The sequence below is a fragment of the Bubalus bubalis genome, chromosome 17 (genome assembly GCF_019923935.1).
Source record: "Bubalus bubalis isolate 160015118507 breed Murrah chromosome 17, NDDB_SH_1, whole genome shotgun sequence".
In the NCBI taxonomy this organism is placed as follows: Eukaryota; Metazoa; Chordata; class Mammalia; order Artiodactyla; family Bovidae; genus Bubalus; species Bubalus bubalis.
In genome coordinates, this window is record NC_059173.1 from 460,370 (window position 1) to 479,935 (window position 19,566).

General features: G+C 58.7%; 1 protein-coding gene across 2 annotated transcripts in view; it reads left to right on the forward strand.

Moving 5' to 3' along the window:
* Window positions 1–19,566, forward strand: part of MED15 (mediator complex subunit 15) — a 48,995-nt gene that overhangs the window by 25,462 nt on the left and 3,967 nt on the right. For both annotated transcript variants that reach the window (XM_025267180.2, XM_025267185.2), the window contains 6 exons: window positions 298–349; window positions 1,550–1,579; window positions 2,692–2,904; window positions 14,052–14,266; window positions 14,973–15,236; window positions 16,227–16,334. In XM_025267180.2, coding sequence (XP_025122965.1) covers window positions 298–349; window positions 1,550–1,579; window positions 2,692–2,904; window positions 14,052–14,266; window positions 14,973–15,236; window positions 16,227–16,334 — 882 coding nt within the window. The remainder of the gene's footprint in view (window positions 1–297; window positions 350–1,549; window positions 1,580–2,691; window positions 2,905–14,051; window positions 14,267–14,972; window positions 15,237–16,226; window positions 16,335–19,566) is intronic.

Here is a 19,566-nt window from a genome sequence, read left to right on the forward strand (position 1 = left end):
GGGCTGTCTGAGGCACCCCCCACCCTTGCAGGGTTTACAGCGGGCTGGAGGAGCAGCGGCTTCTGTTGTCTGGGTACCTTCCTGGTTTCTCTTTCTGTCTGCCTTTCTCTGGCCTGCCAAGCTCTGCCGGCCTCTCCCGAGGGATGGATTCCAGAGGAGGCCGAGCTGGATGGATGGACAGACGGCTCAGTCGCCTTCTCTGCCCCCGGGAGGACCTCAGAGGGGCTGGGGTGGGAAGGGGCGTCACTCGCCTCACTTCAGCTCTGAGCTTCAACTGCTTCCTGTTTTTACTTTCAGGACGAATACCTTTCTCTGGTGGCCAGGCTCATTATTCATTTTCGAGATATCCGTAAGTAAAACGTCACATCTCTGGGTGGTGTGGTCACCGTGGGAGGGCTGTTTGGACAATGCCAGCTTTCTGGGAGCTTCTTCACGGCTTTGCACTTGGTCCCGTGTTTCCCAGCCTCCCAGAGCTTCAGCCTGGACCCTGCTGGTGTGGCCCAAGGGAGGTGTTAGTGTCCGGGGGTCTGTGCTGGACTGCTCTCATTGCCTGTCTGTTTGATCTCCCCTCTTCAAGGACTGCTGCTTTGATCTCTAGGCGGTTCCTAAATGCGCAGAGTCCACCCTGGAACACACACTTCCTTCCCTGATATCTGGGTTTTTTTTCTTTGACCCACGGAGGCTGGACCTAACCGTGTTCCCGTCAGGCTGGACGCTTCTGGGGCCAGCTTCCTCAGCACCGCCCGCGTCCTGCCCTGGTGAGGCCTGGCCTGCATCCTGGCTCCTCTCGGGGCCGCTCCAGGCTTCCAGCCACAGTGCCTCCTGCCAGCCCGCCATGTGCGTCCGCAGGAGGCAGCACCTCGCACACAGCCCTGTGGGGCGGCTGCGGCTCCCCCGTCCCTCACCTCAGACGCAGGGAGACGCCAGGGCCCCGAGTCCCTGCAGGGCCCCTGCGTCCTCCCGCACTGACTTCTTAGGCTGACTTCGCTCTCTTTGCCATGCTTGGGGCCGTCCCGTGGTGTTTGGAACAAGAGGAGCCACCGCCAGAAGACTGGGGCCTGAGCTGTCTGTCCTGACAAGGGCTCAGCCTGACGGGCTGCAGGGCCCACTTGGGAGCTGGCCCCGGCACTTCCCTTTTCGGGGGCGCCCACGGCGGCCTCGCCCTGGGGGAGGGTGGAGCTGCTGCAGCCGCTCCCCGCCAGTGCCAGGGCGGGCTGGATCCAGCTTCTAAGCAGGCTTGGACAGACTCAGTTTCCTCATCCAGAAGACGCGATGCCGCCCCAGAGCGGGCTGGAAACAGGGCTCTCAGCCCCCGGCCACCCTCAGCCTCCCGTGTGTCAGCGCTGCCGGGGGCGGGGCACACACGTGCACATGTGTTCACACGCAGACGCTGAGGCCCCGAAGTGTGTTTTGTCTAGTTTCTAGGCAGAGTCGGGTCAGTGTTAGAAAACGAGCTCTGGGCAAATGCTCACTGCACTGACTTAGCGTGGAAATACGTGATTATATAAAACTGCTTACTTTGGTTTATTTTTTCTTCCTTTTAACATAGATAACAAGAAATCTCAAGCATCTGTCAGTGGTAAGAGTTTATTCTTTCTGAAGTTTTTCCCCACCTCGGCGTGGGCGGCAGGGCCGGGATGCTGGGAGCTGTGGGCGGGGTTGCTCTGTGCTGGGAGGAGCAGGTTCCCAGAGGGACGCCAGCCCCCACCCGGCCTCCCCCAACCTCGACGCCGGCGGCAGCGCCCCCGTCCCATCCCTCCCGGCAGACGCCCGTGGCGGCTGGGGCTCGTCTAGGCCGGGGAGCCCCCAGGCGCTAAGTGGTGTGCATGGCGGCGCTTTCAGTGCGGTCGTCTCTGGGAGCGTTTGCTAGAGAATAGCTGTGAATTCACCTTAAGTTACAAAGTTTCTTTGCAAGCTGAGTTGTCATTATTAATTTTATTTTTTAATTGCAAGGTTTTATCACACGGCAGCCCTGTTGATTTAGCCCAGGTCTCCCTGAGCAAGCTGCCAGTGAAGGGGTTTAGCTGACCCCGGGGCCCCAGGCGGGAGTAGCCGGGGGGTGCTGGGGGTGGCAGGGGGCAGGCCGGGGTCAGTGCGCCCGGCCAGAGGGCGTCTGGGTTCTGGTGTTGGACGAGCACCCTGGGGCGCTGGGTTCTGTGGCAGGGTGCTGGCCGGGCCGCTCCACCTGTGGGTGGCCATGGGCTGCTGTGACCGGGCCTCGGCTCCCCCCTAGGTACTGGTTGCTGGCCCAGCATCGCAGGCCTTCCCGCACTTGTTCTCGGGGCTCTTTGCCGAGAGCTGCTCCTCCGTGGGGTCCTGCCCAGGCTTAGCAGAGGTGGGCTTCTGGTGCGCATGGGACTTGTCCCCTCTCTGGGGGGAGACTGGCCCCCAGGCCCTGCTGACTGCAGAAGGGCCCTTGACCCCGTTTTCTCTGGGTGTGCCGCTGTGTCTCGCCCCTGGGAGGGGCCTCCATCCAAGAGTGACGGAGCCCCACGGGCTGGCTCGCCCCAGATCCAGGCCTGCTGTGGGCTGGGCTCCTGCCTGGAGGGGCCCCGGCCACTCAGCGTTTGGGGCACTGAGGGCATCAAGCCTGAGGTGGGAGGAAGTGTGGACTCAGGAAGGCTTCCTGGCCCACGAGCCTGGACCGGGTTGGGGGGCACTGCCCTGAGACACACGCCCTGTACCCCGCAGACCCCATGAATGCGCTGCAGAGCCTGACGGGCGGGCCCGCCGCAGGAGCCGCCGGCCTCGGCCTTCCTACTCGGGGCCCGGGCCAGGCCCTGGGCGGGATGGGCGGCCTGGGGGCCATGGGCCAGCCAATGCCGCTGTCGGGGCAGCCGCCTCCGGGCACCTCTGGGATGGCCCCCCACAACATGGCTGTCGTGTCCACGGCCGCTCCGCAGAGTGAGTACATGGGTGGAGCAGGGGACACCCAGCCTCTGCCTCCGGAGGGTGGGGAGGGCGGGTGGGCAGCCTGGGACCCCAGCCCTGGGGCCGTGCTCTGTCTCAGGGCTCCTCCACCCCACCCCCTCCGGGGGCAGCGGTCCGCTCCAGGACCGGTCCGGCCCCAGGCCTCGGAGGGCGGGGAGAGGGGCTGCACTGTGCTCCTGGCCCCTCTGGGAGTTGCAGAGGAACCGAGCCCGCGTGCCTCCCCCCGCTCCCACCGTAACACCCTGGCCGTGTCACCAGAGCCTCCGCAGGGCCGTGCACTCAGGCCGACTGCACTCACGTGGCCAGTCTCAGGTGCACTCTGGGCGTGCACATGTGTGGCTCGGGGAGGTCTCGTCAGGTGTGGAAGGGAGTCAGCACGCGGAGCCTCCCCGCCAGCCGGCCGTCCTGGCGTCGCCCTTCAGCCCTGAGCCGGGCAGCCGCTCGTCTGTTATTGGCCTCAGTAATCTCTTGCAAGTGTTGCATCAATGGGATCGTGCGATATTTATGTTTTTGAGACTGGCTTTTTCACTTGGCATAGTGCCCTTAGAGCCTCCAGGTTGTGCCTGTCATTCCTCCCTTCTCACTGCTGAGGAAGGTTCTGGGGCCGCGGTCCATTCATTCCCTCAGCCTTGGAGGACAGGCGGGTTGTTTCTGTTTAGGCTGTTAAACTAAAGCCAGTGTGAGCGCTCGCGTACGGGGTGCTCTGTGCCCGCGTGTTTGGCCTCGAGGCCCTCCCGGGAACCCCGTGAGCAGGGCCGCCGTGGCCCCGGTGCGCGGTTCTCTGCCCGTGTCCTCGGTCAGGTCCCCTCAGTTCTCCGAGGCCGGCCGCACCCTCACGCCCCCAGCCACCCCCACCCCCAGAGCTTCGTTTTTTCTCCTTACTGAGTCCTGCCTTGTGACACCTGGCTCCCTGCTCGGCTCTTCATCTTGAGCTCCACGTTCCCTCTCGTCAGCACAGGCGCACGCGGGGGCTTTCAGAAGGCTGCTCTGCCTCCTTTTCGTGTACTACTCTGGTATACGATTGAATTTCTCTTTATCACGAACTTAGATTTTATAATAAAACACAGTTTTGAATTGGATGAGCTTAGGGTGAGCTGCAGTCTCACTCCCGAGACTGTCGGCCCAGCAGGGAAGTGCTGGTGCCAGCCTGCACCCTCCCTGGCCCGACCTTGGCCACGTCCTGTGTCGGCCCCTGAGGGGCCCGGAGGCCGTTCTGTGGCCTCTGCCCTCGTGTCGCACTGCTGCCCCCGCAGAACCCCCTGTGGCCTCTGGGGCCTGGTCTGCCTGAGGCAGGTGTGTGCCCGAGGGCACTTGCCACCCTTTTTCACACCTCCGAGTGCTGCCGTGGAATTCAGGCTGCTCAGGCCCTAGTGCCATGCCCCCGAGCGTAGGCCCTGGGTCCAAGGTTTGACCAGGGCACCCAAAGGCAGTCCAGAGCCCACTAGGCACCTCCCGGTGGCCTGGGTTAGTGACAGGAAACACCCTGCGACTGTGGGTGAGGCTGGGCTTTTAAACTCTGCGTATTTTTGTTCCTTGAAGAGTTTTATGTTGTGTGTTTGAGACCAACTTTAAAAATCAGCGCTGTTTCTGGCTTTTGGGAATATGGGTGTCTAGGAGCCCTGGCCCCGGATGACTGGGTCCTGGGTGGCCTGTGTTTGGGCTGCGGGGTCCGTCCATGCAGGATGGGTATGGCGCCCTTGGCATCCCCAGCTGTGCTGCAGAGAGGGCTGGACTGGAGGGGAGTCTCCAGGGCAGGCCTGTGGGAATTGCAGATCCAGGTCAGGCGGCGTGCGCGGTCAGCAGGCTTGGAGGGAAGCAGGCTCGCCTCCCGGAGGAGCAGAGACAGTAACGAGCTGTGGAGATCTCCAGGGCTGTAGCTTTGTTAGGTGTCAACGCAGGTGCGGAAGGAGGTGGGGTCTGGACTCCCGAGGGGATGAGCGGTGTGACAGTGTGTCGGCAGTGGCCGAGCAGAGGTGACCCGTAAGCACAGAGAGCCCGGAGACGTGAGAGTGACTGGGAGAGGAAGGGGGTGAATACACAGGTTGGTTACAGCCGGAGAAAGAGCTCGTGGACCGGAAGCTGCATGTGAAGGCGTTACCCAGGACGGCGCCTGGAGCACAGGCCTGGGGAGCAGGAGGCTGGGAAGTGGGGGCTGAAGTCAAGCGCGGCTGGCATCGCAGGGCGGCCCAGAGCAGGGGGCGAGGGGGTGGCGGCCGGGGAGCCCGGGGCTCCACGCAGGTTCCACGGGCACCACACCCCAGCCAACCCGTGCGCCACAGGACACCAGAGGCCAGAAGGCAGTCTTGACAGCCGTCTGTCAAGGTGGGAGCGCTCGGCAGACTCAGGGATGGAGTCACAAGCCCCTTGGGGTGTTAGCGCCCCAGGTGCAGAGCCGCCAGCAGAGCCAAGGAGGCCTCCCTGGAAGGGGGGTGAACACACAGGCATGCTTGCTTTCCCTCACCACCGTCTCTGACCTCTCAGACCATCCTTCCCAAGACACCAGGTCTAAACGGGAGAAGCAGCATCCTCCACACAAGGGCATCCACAGGCGTGAGCTAGGCCCGCGGCTCTCGGCGGCGCTGCCCCCGAGGGCTGTCCGCAGCGCGGGGCGGGTGGGCTGCCACAGCTCGTGCGGGCAGGCTCCTGGCGTCCGACGGGCAGAGACCAGAGGTGGTGCTGGGTGTCTTCCGTGTCCGGGGCGGCCCCCAGCACAGCGTGCTCTGGCCCCGTGTCAGGAGGGGCACGGCTGGGCATCCTTTCTGTAAACAGAGATTGCTTCTGTGCCACGGTCCTCGGAGCTGCCCTCCACAGGTCCCCGGTCTGTGATAGATCGCTGCATCCGGAGCCCAGCGTGGGTGCCTCCTGTAGCCGGGGAGACAGATGCAGAGCAGCAGAGCCGGGGCCCCTGTCGGGCTCCCGAGGCTGCGCCCCGGCCGCTTTTTTGCCCTGCCTCTTCCCGCAGGCCCGCTCTGTGAGCGTCAGACAGGCACCGAGCCAAGCTGAGTCAGCAACGGGGGGCAGCACAGGCCCAGGTCTGTCGTGTGCATGGAAAAACCTCCTTTAAAAAATATTTAGAGAGGAGTCCAAGGTCCTCATATTTAGGGAAGAGGTTTAAATATGGATAAACTTTATACTTTTTAAAATGAACAGTATAATAATTGTAAGAGTCGTTGCTAAAACAATGGAAGTAGTTTGTCAATTCCATATCAATAGGAAAAACTGGAATGAGATGGACACTACAAAAACCCAGACAACATATAAAAATCAACCCAAGCATCCGACAAAATAGAATTCAGAAGAGGAAGAGAATATATATGTCAGTTATATGTCAGTAAAGCTGAAAGAGAGACTTAGAAGGGGAAAGGCAGACATGGATAAGTTGAAAACTATAGGTAATCGCTGTGAATGTGAAGAGAGAGGCTTTCCTGCTGAGGCTGGATGGAAACGAGAGGGGAGGGTACAGCTCCTTAATCCCGACAGGAGACCCCTGAGATACACGCTGCAGAAGACTTCAGACAAAGATGTGGTGGGCCAGTCTCCTCCCAGAGAGTTAACCAGGCAAAAGTGATCCACTGGGAGAACCGAAGGGTGTGGTGGGAAGCGTGCTTAGGACGGGGTCTGCGTGGCCGTGCTCCACACGCCGACACTTTCAGCCGTGCCTGCTGTGTGCTTCATCCAGCATTCACAGTGGCCGTGTCCCTAGAGACGGGCTCACCTTGGCAGCTGCTGAGGGCTGGCACGAGCGCCTGTGGTGTCGGAGCTGCGCCAGGTCGTGACCACGGGGGTGGCCAAACCTCGCCTGGGGAGAAAACGGTGCAGAGCTTAAACTGGACGCTCAGAAGGGCACACATCTTCCTGCGTTAGGATATTGCGGTTTCACACAGTGCCACTGTTGCAGGAAATGGGACAAAGGGACAAAGTGTCTGTGCTCCTCCTCTTCATCTTTACTGAAGTACATATAGTTCACGTTGGGCTTCCTAGGTCGCTCAGTGGTAAAGAATCTGCCTGTCAAGCAGGAGACGCAGGTTCCACCCCCTGGAGCAGTAAGTGGCGACCCACTCCAGTGTTCTTCCCTGGAGAATCCCATAGACAGAGGAGCCTGGAGGGCTACGGTCCATGGGGTCACAAGAGAGTCAGATGGGACTTAGTGACTAAAGAACAACAAAGTTCATGTACCCTTTTTTGCGCACTGGGAGTACAGTGTTCAGGAGATTCATGAAGATTCATGGCTTCAAATTTGAAACATTTTTATCACCTGAAAAGAGACTGCGTCACTGAAAATCTTGTGAATGACTATTCCTTTTTACTTTTTTGGCTGTGCCATGCATCGCGTGGGATCTTACTTCCCCAACCAGAGATCAGACCCACATCCCTTGCAGGAGAAGTGCAGTGTCTTAACCACTGGACCAGGGATGTGTCTGACTGGTGGTTTTTATCAGCATTATTTTTAACCACCATAAAGTGGACACAACCCAGATGTCCATCAGCTGATGGATAGGTAACACAAAATGTGGAGAACCCATATAGTGGAGTACTGTTTGGCCCCAAAGAGAAAGGGAATACGGATCTGAGGCACAGCGTGGGTGAACCTCATAAATGCAGCGCTGAGGGAAAGGAGCCGGTCACAAAAGGCCCCAGTTGTGTCCAGAGCCGGGGGCTCCATCGAGGCAGGAAGCAGATAGGTGGTGCCATACTGGGCCTCCTGGTTGGTGTGTTCCCTCCTGCCCCTTCGTTACGGTAGAGTGGATCCAGTTCCTACAGGGTGAATCCAGTTACTACAGAGTAGATTGGGTTCCTGTAGAGTGGATCAGGTTTCTGTCGACTGGATCACAGTTACTGTGGAGTGGATCAGGTTCCTGTAGAGTGGATCACAGTTACTGAGGAGTGGATTGGGTCCCTGTAGAGTGGATCATAGTTACTGAGGAGTGGATCGGGTTCCTATAGAGTGGATCAGTTATTTTGGAGTGGATCAGGTTCGTGTAGAGTGGATCACAGTTACTGAGGAATGGATCGGGTCCCTGTAGAGTGGATCAGTTATTTTGGAGTGGATCAGGTTCGTGTAGAGTGGATCACAGTTACTGAGGAATGGATCGGGTCCCTGTAGAGTGGATCACAGTTACTGAGGAGTGGATTGGGTTCCTGTAGAGTGGATCATTGGTTTTGGAGTGGATCATGTTCGTGCAGAGTGGATCACAGTTACTGAGGAATGGATCGGGTCCCTGTAGAGTGGTTCAGTTGTTTTGGAATGGATCAGGTTCATGTAGAGTGGATCACAGTTACTGAGGAGTGGATCGGGTTCCTGTAGAGTGGATCAGTTATTTTGGAGTGGATCAGGTTCCTGTAGAGTGGATTACAGTTACTGAGGAATGGATCGGGTCCCTGTAGAGTGAATCAGTTACTGTGGAGTGGATCAGGTCCCTGTGGAGTGGATCAGGTCCCTCTAGACTGGATCACAGTTACTGAGGAGTGGATCGGGTTCCTGTAGAGTGGATCAGTTGTTTTGGAGTGGATCAGGTTCCTGTATAGCAGATCACAGTTACTGAGGAGCGGATCAGGTCCCTGTAGAGTGGATCACAGTTACTGAGGAGTGGATCGGGTTCCTGTAGAGTGGATCAGTTGTTTTGGAGTGGATCAGGTTCCTGTAGAGCGGATCACAGTTACTGAGGAGCGGATCAGGTTCCTGTAGAGTGGATCACAGTTACTGAGGAGTGGATCGGGTTCCTGTAGAGTGGATCACAGTTATTGTGGAGTGGATCGGGCCCCTGTAGAGTGGATCACAGTTACTGAGGAGTGGATTGGGTTCCTGTGGAGTGGATCAGTTATTTTGGAGTGGATCAGGTTCCTGTAGAGTGGATCACAGTTACTGAGGAGTGAATCTGGTCCCTGTAGAGTGGATCATTGGTTTTGGAGTGGATCAGGTTCCTTTAGAGTGGATCACAGTTACTGAGGAGTGGATCAGGTTCCTGTAGAGTGGATCAGTTATTTTGGAGTGGATCAGGTTCCTGTAGAGTGGATCACAGTTACTGAGGAGTGGATCGGGTCCCTGTAGAGTGGATCACAGTTACTGTGGAGTGGATTGGGTCCCTGTAGAGTGGATCAGTTGTTTTGGAGTGGACTGGGTCCCTGTAGAGTGGATCACTAGCTTTGTTCATAGTGATGCTTTCTAAGGCCCACTTGACTTCACATTCCAAGATGTCTGGCTCTAGGTCACTACGAACAAAGCTAGTGGAGGTGATGGAATTCCAGTTGAGCTCTTTCAAATCCTGAAAGATGATGCTGTGAAAGTGCTGCACTCAATATGCCAGCAAATTTGGAAAACTCAGTAGTGGCCACAGGACTGGAAAAGGTCAGTTTTCATTCCAATCCCGAAGAAAGGCAATGCCAAAGAATGCTCAAATTACGCACAGTTGCACTCATCTCACACGCTAGTAAAGTAATGTTCAAAATTCTCCAAGCCAGGCTTTAGCAATATGTGAACTGTGAACTTCCTGATGTTCAAGCTGGTTTTAGAAAAGGCAGAGGAACCAGAGATCAAATTGCCAACATCTGCTGGATCATGGAAAAAGCAAGAGAGTTCCAGAAAAACATCTATTTCTGCTTTATTGACTATGCCAAAGCCATTGACTGTGTGGATCACAATAAACTGTGGAAAATTCTGCAAGAGATGGGAATACCAGACCACCTGACCTGCCTCTTGAGAAATCTGTATGCAGGTCAGGAAGCAACAGTTAGAACTGGACATGGAACAACAGACTGGTTCCAAATAGGAAAAGGAGTACGTCAAGGCTGTATATTGTCACCCTGCTTATTTAACTTCTATGCAGAGTACATCATAAGAAACGCTGGACTGGAAGAAACACAAGCTGGAATCAAGATTGCCGGGAGAAATATCAATAACTTCAGATATGCAGATGACACCACCTTTATGGCAGAAAGTGAAGAGGAACTCAAAAGCCTCTTGATGAAAGTGAAAGTGGAGAGTGAAAAAGTCGGCTTAAAGCTCAACATTCAGAAAACGAAGATCATGGCATCCGGTCCCATCACTTCATGGGAAATAGATGGGGAAACAGTGGAAACAGTGTCAGACTTTATTTTTTTGGGCTCCAAAATCACTGCAGATGGTGACTGCAGCCATGAAATTAAAAGACGCTTACTCCTTGGAAGGGAAGTTATGACCAACCTAGATACCATATTGAAAAGCAGAGACATTACTTTGCCAGCGAAGGTCCTTCTAGTCAAGGCTATGGTTTTTCCAGTGGTCATGTATGGATGTGAGAGTTGGACTGTGAAGAAGGCTGAGCGCCAAAGAATTGATGCCTTTGAACTGTGGTGTTGGAGAAGACTCTTGAGAGTCCCTTGGACTGCAAGGACATCCAACCAGTCCATTCTGAAGGAGATCAGCTCTGGGATTTCTTTGGAAGGAATGATGCTAAAGCTGAAACTCCAGTACTTTGGCCACCTCATGCGGAAGAGTTGACTCATTGGAAAAGTCTCTGATGCTGGGAGGGATTGGGGGCAGGAGAAGAAGGGGGCGACAGAGGATGAGATGGCTGGATGGCATCACCGACTCGATGGACGTGAGTCTGGGTGAACTCCGGGAGTTGGTGATGGACAGGGAGGCCTGGCGTGCTGATATTCACGGGGTCACAAAGAGTTGGACACGACTGAGCGACTGAACTGAACCGAAGAGTGGATCACAGTTACTGAGGAGTGGATCGGGTCCCTGTAGAGTGGATTACAGTTACTGAGGAATGGATCGGGTCCCTGTAGAGTGGATCAGTTGTTTTGGAGTGGATCAGGTTCCTGCAGAGTGGATCACACTTACTGAGGAGTGGATCGGGTTCCTGTAGAGTGGATCACAGTTACTGAGGAGTGGATTGGGTCCCTGTAGAGTGAATAACAGTTACTGTGGAGTGGATCGGGTCCCTGTAGAGTGGATCACAGTTACTGAGGAGTAGATCAGGTCCCTGTAGAGTGGATCAGTTGTTTTGGAGTGGATCAGGTTCCTGTAGAGCGGATCACAGTTACTGAGGAGTGGATCGGGTTCCTGTAGAGTGGATCACAGTTATTGTGGAGTGGATCGGGCCCCTGTAGAGTGGATCACAGTTACTGAGGAGTGGATTGGGTTCCTGTGGAGTGGATCAGTTATTTTGGAGTGGATCAGGTTCCTGTAGAGTGGATCACAGTTACTGAGGAGTGAATCTGGTCCCTGTAGAGTGGATCATTGGTTTTGGAGTGGATCAGGTTCCTTTAGAGTGGATCACAGTTACTGAGGAGTGGATCAGGTTCCTGTAGAGTGGATCAGTTATTTTGGAGTGGATCAGGTTCCTGTAGAGTGGATCACAGTTACTGAGGAGTGGATCGGGTCCCTGTAGAGTGGATCACAGTTACTGTGGAGTGGATTGGGTCCCTGTAGAGTGGATCAGTTGTTTTGGAGTGGACTGGGTCCCTGTAGAGTGGATCACTAGCTTTGTTCATAGTGATGCTTTCTAAGGCCCACTTGACTTCACATTCCAAGATGTCTGGCTCTAGGTCACTACGAACAAAGCTAGTGGAGGTGATGGAATTCCAGTTGAGCTCTTTCAAATCCTGAAAGATGATGCTGTGAAAGTGCTGCACTCAATATGCCAGCAAATTTGGAAAACTCAGTAGTGGCCACAGGACTGGAAAAGGTCAGTTTTCATTCCAATCCCGAAGAAAGGCAATGCCAAAGAATGCTCAAATTACGCACAGTTGCACTCATCTCACACGCTAGTAAAGTAATGTTCAAAATTCTCCAAGCCAGGCTTTAGCAATATGTGAACTGTGAACTTCCTGATGTTCAAGCTGGTTTTAGAAAAGGCAGAGGAACCAGAGATCAAATTGCCAACATCTGCTGGATCATGGAAAAAGCAAGAGAGTTCCAGAAAAACATCTATTTCTGCTTTATTGACTATGCCAAAGCCATTGACTGTGTGGATCACAATAAACTGTGGAAAATTCTGCAAGAGATGGGAATACCAGACCACCTGACCTGCCTCTTGAGAAATCTGTATGCAGGTCAGGAAGCAACAGTTAGAACTGGACATGGAACAACAGACTGGTTCCAAATAGGAAAAGGAGTACGTCAAGGCTGTATATTGTCACCCTGCTTATTTAACTTCTATGCAGAGTACATCATAAGAAACGCTGGACTGGAAGAAACACAAGCTGGAATCAAGATTGCCGGGAGAAATATCAATAACTTCAGATATGCAGATGACACCACCTTTATGGCAGAAAGTGAAGAGGAACTCAAAAGCCTCTTGATGAAAGTGAAAGTGGAGAGTGAAAAAGTCGGCTTAAAGCTCAACATTCAGAAAACGAAGATCATGGCATCCGGTCCCATCACTTCATGGGAAATAGATGGGGAAACAGTGGAAACAGTGTCATACTTTATTTTTTTGGGCTCCAAAATCACTGCAGATGGTGACTGCAGCCATGAAATTAAAAGATGCTTACTCCTTGGACGGAAAGTTATGTCCAACCTAGATAGCATATTCAAAAGCAGAGGCATTACTTTGCCAACAAAGGTTCGTCTAGTCAAGGCTATGGTTTTTCCTGTGGTCATGTATGGATGTGAGAGTTGGACTGTGAAGAAGGCTGAGCGCCAAAGAATTGATGCCTTTGAACTGTGGTGTTGGAGAAGACTCTTGAGAGTCCCTTGGACTGCAAGGACATCCAACCAGTCCATTCTGAAGGAGATCAGCTCTGGGATTTCTTTGGAAGGAATGATGCTAAAGCTGAAACTCCAGTACTTTGGCCACCTCATGCAGAAGAGTTGATTCATTGGAAAAGTCTCTGATGCTGGGAGGGATTGGGGGCAGGAGAAGAAGGGGGCGACAGAGGATGAGATGGCTGGATGGCATCACCGACTCGATGGACGTGAGTCTGGGTGAACTCCGGGAGTTGGTGATGGACAGGGAGGCCTGGCATGCTGATATTCACGGGGTCACAAAGAGTTGGACACGACTGAGCGACTGAACTGAACTGAGAGTGGATCACAGTTAGTGAGGAGTGGATCGGGTCCCTGTAGAGTGGATCAGTTGTTTTGGAGTGGATTGGGTCCCTGTAGAGTGGATCACAGTTACTGAGGAGTGGATCGGGTCCCTGTAGAGTGGATCACGGTTACTGAGGAGTGGATCGGGTCCGTGTAGAGTGGATCAGTTGTTTTGGAGTGGATCGGGTTCCTGTAGAGCGGATCACAGTTACTGAGGAGTGGATCGGGTCCCTGTAGAGTGGATCAGTTGTTTTGGAGTGGATCGGGTCCCTGTAGAGTGGATCAGTTGATTTGGAGTGGATCAGGTTCCTGTAGAGCGGATCACAGTTACTGAGGAGTGGATCAGGTCCCTGTAGGGTGGATCACGGTTACTGAGGAGTGGATCGGGTCCCTGTAGAGTGGATCACAGTTACTGAGGAGTGGATCGGGTCCCTGTAGAGTGGATCACAGTTACTGAGGAGTGGATCGGGTCCCTGTAGAGTGGATCACGGTTAATGAGGAGTGGATCGGGTCCCTGTAGAGTGGATCACGGTTAATGAGGAGTGGATCGGGTCCCTGTAGGGTGGATCACGATTACTGAGGAGTGGATCGGGTCCCTGTAGGGTGGATCACGGTTACTGAGGAGTGGATCGGGTCCCTGTAGAGTGGATCACGGTTACTGAGGAGTGGAACGGGTCCCTGTAGGGTGGATCACGGTTACTGAGGAGTGGATCGGGTCCCTGTAGGGTGGATCACGATTACTGAGGAGTGGATCGGGTCCCTGTAGAGTGGATCACGGTTACTGAGGAGTGGATTGGGTCCCTGTAGAGTGGATCACGGTTACTGAGGAGTGGATCGGGTCCCTGTAGGGTGGATCACGGTTACTGAGGAGTGGATCGGGTCCCTGTAGGGTGGATCACGATTACTGAGGAGTGGATCGGGTCCCTGTAGAGTGGGTCACGGTTACTGAGGAGTGGATCGGGTCCCTGTAGGGTGGACTGCAGTTACTGTAGAGTGGGTGTTGGTGCTGAGTCCTGGCCTTGGCACCCGTCCCTCCCGTGCTGGCGGGGGTGCGCCTGCCCCAGCTGCACCCGGGACAAGCGCCGCACCCGTCTGTCTCCAGCCCAGCTGCAGCTCCAGCAGGTGGCGCTGCAGCAGCAGCAGCAGCAGCAGTTCCAGGCGCAGCAGCAGGTGGCGCTGCAGCAGCAGCAGCAGCAGCAGCAGTTTCAGGCGCAGCAGAGCGCCATGCAGCAGCAGTTCCAGGCGGCCGTGCAGCAGCAGCAGCAGCTCCAGCAGCAGCAGCACCTGATCAAGCTGCACCAGCAGAACCAGCAGCAGGTGCCAGCCTCGCGCCCCCGAGCCCGGGTGGGGAGCAGCCAGGGCCAGGGCGGGGGGCTCCCGGATGCAGGCGGCCACGGTGAGGCGACCCTCGACGGGAAGGCTGGCTGGGGCCGCGGGTCCTCTGAGCATGTCCAGGCCTTCTGTCCGCCCTGACCCTGAGAGCTCTGGTGTCTGGACGCCACACTAGTCGTCCCACTAGGGTGGCCGTGTCATAGGAAAAGCTCTTCTCTCGCACGTGGTCTCAGTCAGTGTCCTGACGGGCTAAGCGTGTCCCGCTCCCGCCTGTTGTAGGCTGGGGGAGGGAAGCCCCAAAGGACCCACCCTTGGCCACCTGCTCCCGGCCTGGGCTTGCGCCTCCTTTACCACGGCCCCTCTCCTGGGCTGACAGGGTATCTTCAGGCCCATCTCTCGCCCTCATCCTGAAGCTGGCCCTGTGCCCACTTTCGGGGCCACACAGGCACCCCTGGAAGCACCTCCCGAGGTCTGTGGTCGGCCAAGCGTTGCCCAGCTTCTCTGGGGCTGTACCTACACCTGACCCCTTACCACGCCCTGTGGACCCTTCCCTGGACCCTGCCTTTGTCCCCTCAGGCCTCGGACGGGCCAGCGTCCGTGGCCAGGGCCCTGTGACGCTGGGAGTTCCTCTGCCCCCGGGAGCGCTGCTGGGCCAGGCCACAAGCTGACGGGGTTGCTTATTCTGCCGCAGATGCAGCAGCAGCAGCTGCAGCGCATGGCACAGCTGCAACTGCAGCAGCAGCAGCAGGCCCTCCAGGCCCCGCCGCCCATGCAGCAGCCGGCGCTGCAGCAGCCCCCGCCCCCGCCCTCGCAGGCCCTGCCTCAGCAGCTGCAGCCCCCGCAGCACCACCAGGCCCCGCCGCAGCCCCCGCCGCAGTCACAGCCGCAGCCTTTGGTGTCGCAGGCTCCGGCCCTCCCGGGGCAGATGCTGTACACCCAGCCGCAGCTGAAGCTGGTGAGTAGCCGGAGTCACGCGGCCGGGGCCCTTCTCCCGGTGTCCCCAGGGCTGTGGATGGCAGGCCCTCTTCCAGCGCCAGGACTCACCCTGGCTCCCCCGCCCCGGCCCCCACGTGCCACTCAGCAAAGGAGCGTGCGTCCCACCAGCTGCCGTACCCCGTGGCAATGCCCTTCCTGCCAGGAGGCACCTTGTCGTCCAAGCAGCCTGGCTGATTTGGTGGAGGCCAAGGGCATCGTGAGGTTGTAGGTGAGAAGGTGGATGGCAGCACCTGAGTTCTCACTGCGGCGGAGGCATGCCACCTGCCCGGCCCACGACCACTCGGGCTTCTGTCCTGAGCAGAGGTCGTGACAGTGTTTTTGAGGAAGGCGTAAGATATTATCTTGCCATGCACCTGCCATGCACGTGCAAAAACAGATCCGTGTCTGTAAGTGGGGACACCACAGGGTTAGGGTTAGGGTTAGGCACCGTGCCCGTCAGGGCGTCTGCTGTGTCAGGGGCCGTCTTAACGTGTTTTTCGGCTCGCTCTTGCTTTTTGTCCTTTTCTCTTCGCCCTTCGCTGGGTGAGGTGGTGCACAGTGCACCTGAACCATGAGGTGGACGACGCAGAGGCCCCCAGGCGCAGGCCGCAGGGCTGGCGTCCTGAGCAGGGGCCCATCAGCAGGAGCCCGCTGGCCTAGGTGCTTCCAAGCAGTCGGGGCTGCGAGCAGGGCTCTCGTGGGCCGTCAGCGCCCTGGGCGTGCCGCAGCAGCGGGTGCAGGTGGCTGTGCGGTGGCCCATTGGGGCAGACTTCTCATTAGAGTCAGGGAGGCAGGGCTCCGCTCTACCGACTCAGAGCCAGGCTGCATGCACACTGCCAGTGAGCCCCAGGTGAGAGTCGACTGGTAGCGGACGTTAGCCGGGTAAGTGGCAGGAGCCCCTCCTCGGCCGGACGCAAGGGCGCCCCGGCCCTGGCCTGGTGGCTGCAGGTCACTCCTCCTCCCTCCGCAGGTCCGGGCTCCGATGGTCGTCCAGCAGCCGCAGGTGCAGCCCCAGGTCCCGCCGCAGACAGCAGTGCCCACGGCCCAGGCCTCGCAGATAGTGGGTCCCGGAGTCCAGGTGAGGGCCCTGCGCCAAGGCTCTGGGGGCATTACCAGTGCCCGTCACCCGTGGACAGCAGGCTTCTGGCTGGATCGGGCCGGTCCCGGGGTCCTCGGGGCAGCTCCGCCGGCATGTCTGGGTTTGAGCTGCACAGGGCACGTGCCATGCTCACCCCACACTGCCCCAGGTCTTCCCTCTTGCCTCCTTCCCCAGCGTGCGATGGGGTGGGGGGTGGGGGCAGCGTGCTCTCTTCGCGCCTCAGCTCTGAGCATGGAGCCGGGTGCCGTTGCTCCAGAGACCAGGAGGTGTCCTCCAGCAGTCAGCCCTGACTTCCAGGACTCACCCCTGGGTGCCCACCCCCTGCACATCAATGTCGATGGACGGAAGGGCCTCCCGGCCTTGCCCAGTAGCGGCCACAGTCTCCTTGGTGTCTGGGGTGGGTGGGGGGCCAGGCCTTGTGACTTCTCCACATGCCCCCTTGCCCCCCAGCCTGCGTCCAGTCCTGGTCTTGGTTCTTCTTGTCTCCTGCCCGCAGCGGCTCAGGAGGGCGTTGACTCAGCAGGTGTGCCGTGGTGAGACCCATGGGCCCACGGGCTTCTGCCCCCGCTGTGGCCATGTCAGCTGAGTGCTGTGTCTGGGCAGGGATGCCGTGTGTCCCTTAGCGTCCAGCCTGGCCCTGTGGCTCGAGTCCGGGGGAGCATGCTGATGGGGTTCCCACAGCCTTTGGAGGGGCTGTGTAACCACCCCCCCTCCTCCTCGGCTCACCCACACATGACCTTGTGTGAAGCTGACTGCCAGCATCACCTCTGCAGCCAGGGCAGGACTGCAGGCCCCGTGTGCCGGCATCGGCCACTTCCTCTGCCACCACTCTGTCCCGGCCTCGTCCATAGGCCTCCTGGGGCTCCCTGCTCTCAGGGTGTGCTCCGTTCCCCTTCCCAGTGGTCACGCTGCCTTCACTTCTGCTGGAGTTTGGTGCAGCCTGCGTGGCACTCGGTCATTTCGAGGGGGGCGTGGATTTGTGACCTGTCCCAGCAGAGTGCAGAGAGCTGATGGCAGAGCTGAGGCGGGGAAGTGGGGTGCAGCAGTGGGGAGGGGCGGGGTCGCCCCTCCTCCCGCAGGGTTTGGAGTTCTGAGGACTGGCCTTCGGGATAGGGGCGTGCCCACAGCCTGCCTGCGATGGAGGCCAGCCTGGGCATCTACGCCCAGGGCTCCCAGGTCTGCCCCCCGGGTGGGGCACTCATGGGGCCTGGGGCCTGGTGGGCTGGCCTCGCTGCACACTGGTCTAGCAGCGGTGGGTGTGAGAAGACCCCTGGGGGAATCTCTGCTTCCTCAGCCCTTCTTTGCAGCCTTGGTGGTAGCAGTGCACAAGACAGAGACAGGTCTGACCCAACACGAGGAGGTCAGCGTGGGTGGGGGAGGAGGGGCCGAGGGGGCAGGCAGGAAGCCTGGGTGGGGAGCCCGCTTGGCGGCTTTTCTTTCCTCCTCACGTTTCAGCAAAAGTCAGGCTCTCCTGGACTCAGTCCCCAGGTCCACGTCGCCGCTCGTGGCTGTGGACCTTTCCTCTGGAGCGGGTCCTCCCGGCTTCAGTCCCCGTCTGGTTCTCGGGTCTGGAGGGTTTCACTGTTAGCAGTAGTGGGTGGTGCTTCTCGGAGTGACTCCGGGGCACTTAGGGCCTCGGTCGTACCAGCCCCGGCTGGAGCCTGGGACCCAGGTGTCTGAGGACAACCGGGCACCCATCTGAACGCCTGGCTCCGGCGGTAACTCCAGCGAGGAGAGCGTCCTGGGGGCCGCGGACTAGGACACAGGCGCAGACCGCCCCGCCCCTCCGCCAGCCCCGCCCCTCCGCCAGCCCCGCCCCTCCGCCAGCCCCGCCCCTCCGCCAGCCCCGCCCCTCCGCCAGCCCCGCCCCTCCGCCAGCCCCGCCCCTCCGCCAGCCCCGCCCCTCCGCCAGCCCCGCCCCTCCGCCAGCCCCGCCCCTCCGCCAGCCCCGCCCCTCCGCCAGCCCCGCCCCTCCGCCAGCCCCGCCCCTCCGCCAGCCCCGCCCCTCCGCCAGCCCCGCCCCTCCGCCAGCCCCGCCCCTCCGCCAGCCCCGCCCCTCCGCCAGCTCCGCCTGCGGGGCGGGTGTTTAGATTCCCAGGCATCAGGCTACCTCCTGGAGCCTGCCTGGGTGGGCTTCGTTTCGTTTCATTCTAACGGTTTTGAGCGCAGGCAGGCTCTCCAGGGACCAGCCTAGGGCCTCAGGCCCCAGACTGAGAGCTCTCATCAGGGCAAGCCAGGCCAGCCTTGATGCCTCCAGGGGTGCAGTTGACGAGGAGGGGGCTGTCAGCTCGTGCTGGGATGCGGTGGGCAGTGGGAGGCTGCAGTCGTCCAGGGAAGGGTGGGCAGAGGCGGAGGGGCCTGGGCCAGGCCGTGCTGGGGGAGCGGGCGGGGAGGGTGGCCTCGGGCAGCCTGGTGAGGTCTGGGCTCCTGTGAGCGCTCCTCCGTCTTCCCTGACTCAACAGCCACCAGGCAGAGTGGCCCTCGGCCGGCATTCGCGGCGCCAGGTGAAGAGTGCAGGCCAGGCCTGCAGAGTGTGGCGGGCGGGCTGGAGGGCGGCTGGGAGCTGCCTCCAGGGAGATGCTCGGCACACAGGAGGTGGCCGCAGTGTTCCGGACGTCCTGAGCGAAGCCAGCAGGGCCTGCGGAAGCGTCCTGTGCGGTGAGGGGCCAGGCTCTGTGCACTCTGCAGGCTCTGCGCGAGGCCGCTCTGGGGGCCCATTCCAGCGCCTGGTGGGCCGCTGTCTGCCCGGCCGGGACTAGCACGTGTCTGGGCAGAAAGTGGTCTGCACATGCTTGCGTTCCTAGTCCTGGGTGTGTGACCGCCTCCGTCGGTGTTCACAGACAGACGTGGAGGCGTCTTAGTGGGAGAGTGGGGCGGGAACCCGCCGCCTCCGCGTGGCAAGGGCTGCAGGGAGAGGGTGACCCTGAGCGCTCTGTGCTCTCCGCTCACGGCAGGGGTTGCTCGGCTGCCAGACGGCAGCTCTGGCCTGGGCACTGACAAGGGAGACGCAGGGCGACAGCATGGCACAGCCCCCGCGCTGCCCTGCCGCCCAGCTTGTCCTTGGGGCCCAAGGGGTCACGGAGGCTTTGGGAGGTCAGCCCACTCACCACTGTCCATGGTCCTCGCTGGCCTCCCCTGCCCCCAGGCTCCCACATGCACAAGGCAGGGGCCTGGCACGTCGTGTCCCCTCAGAAGTCTGTGCTGGCCCAGG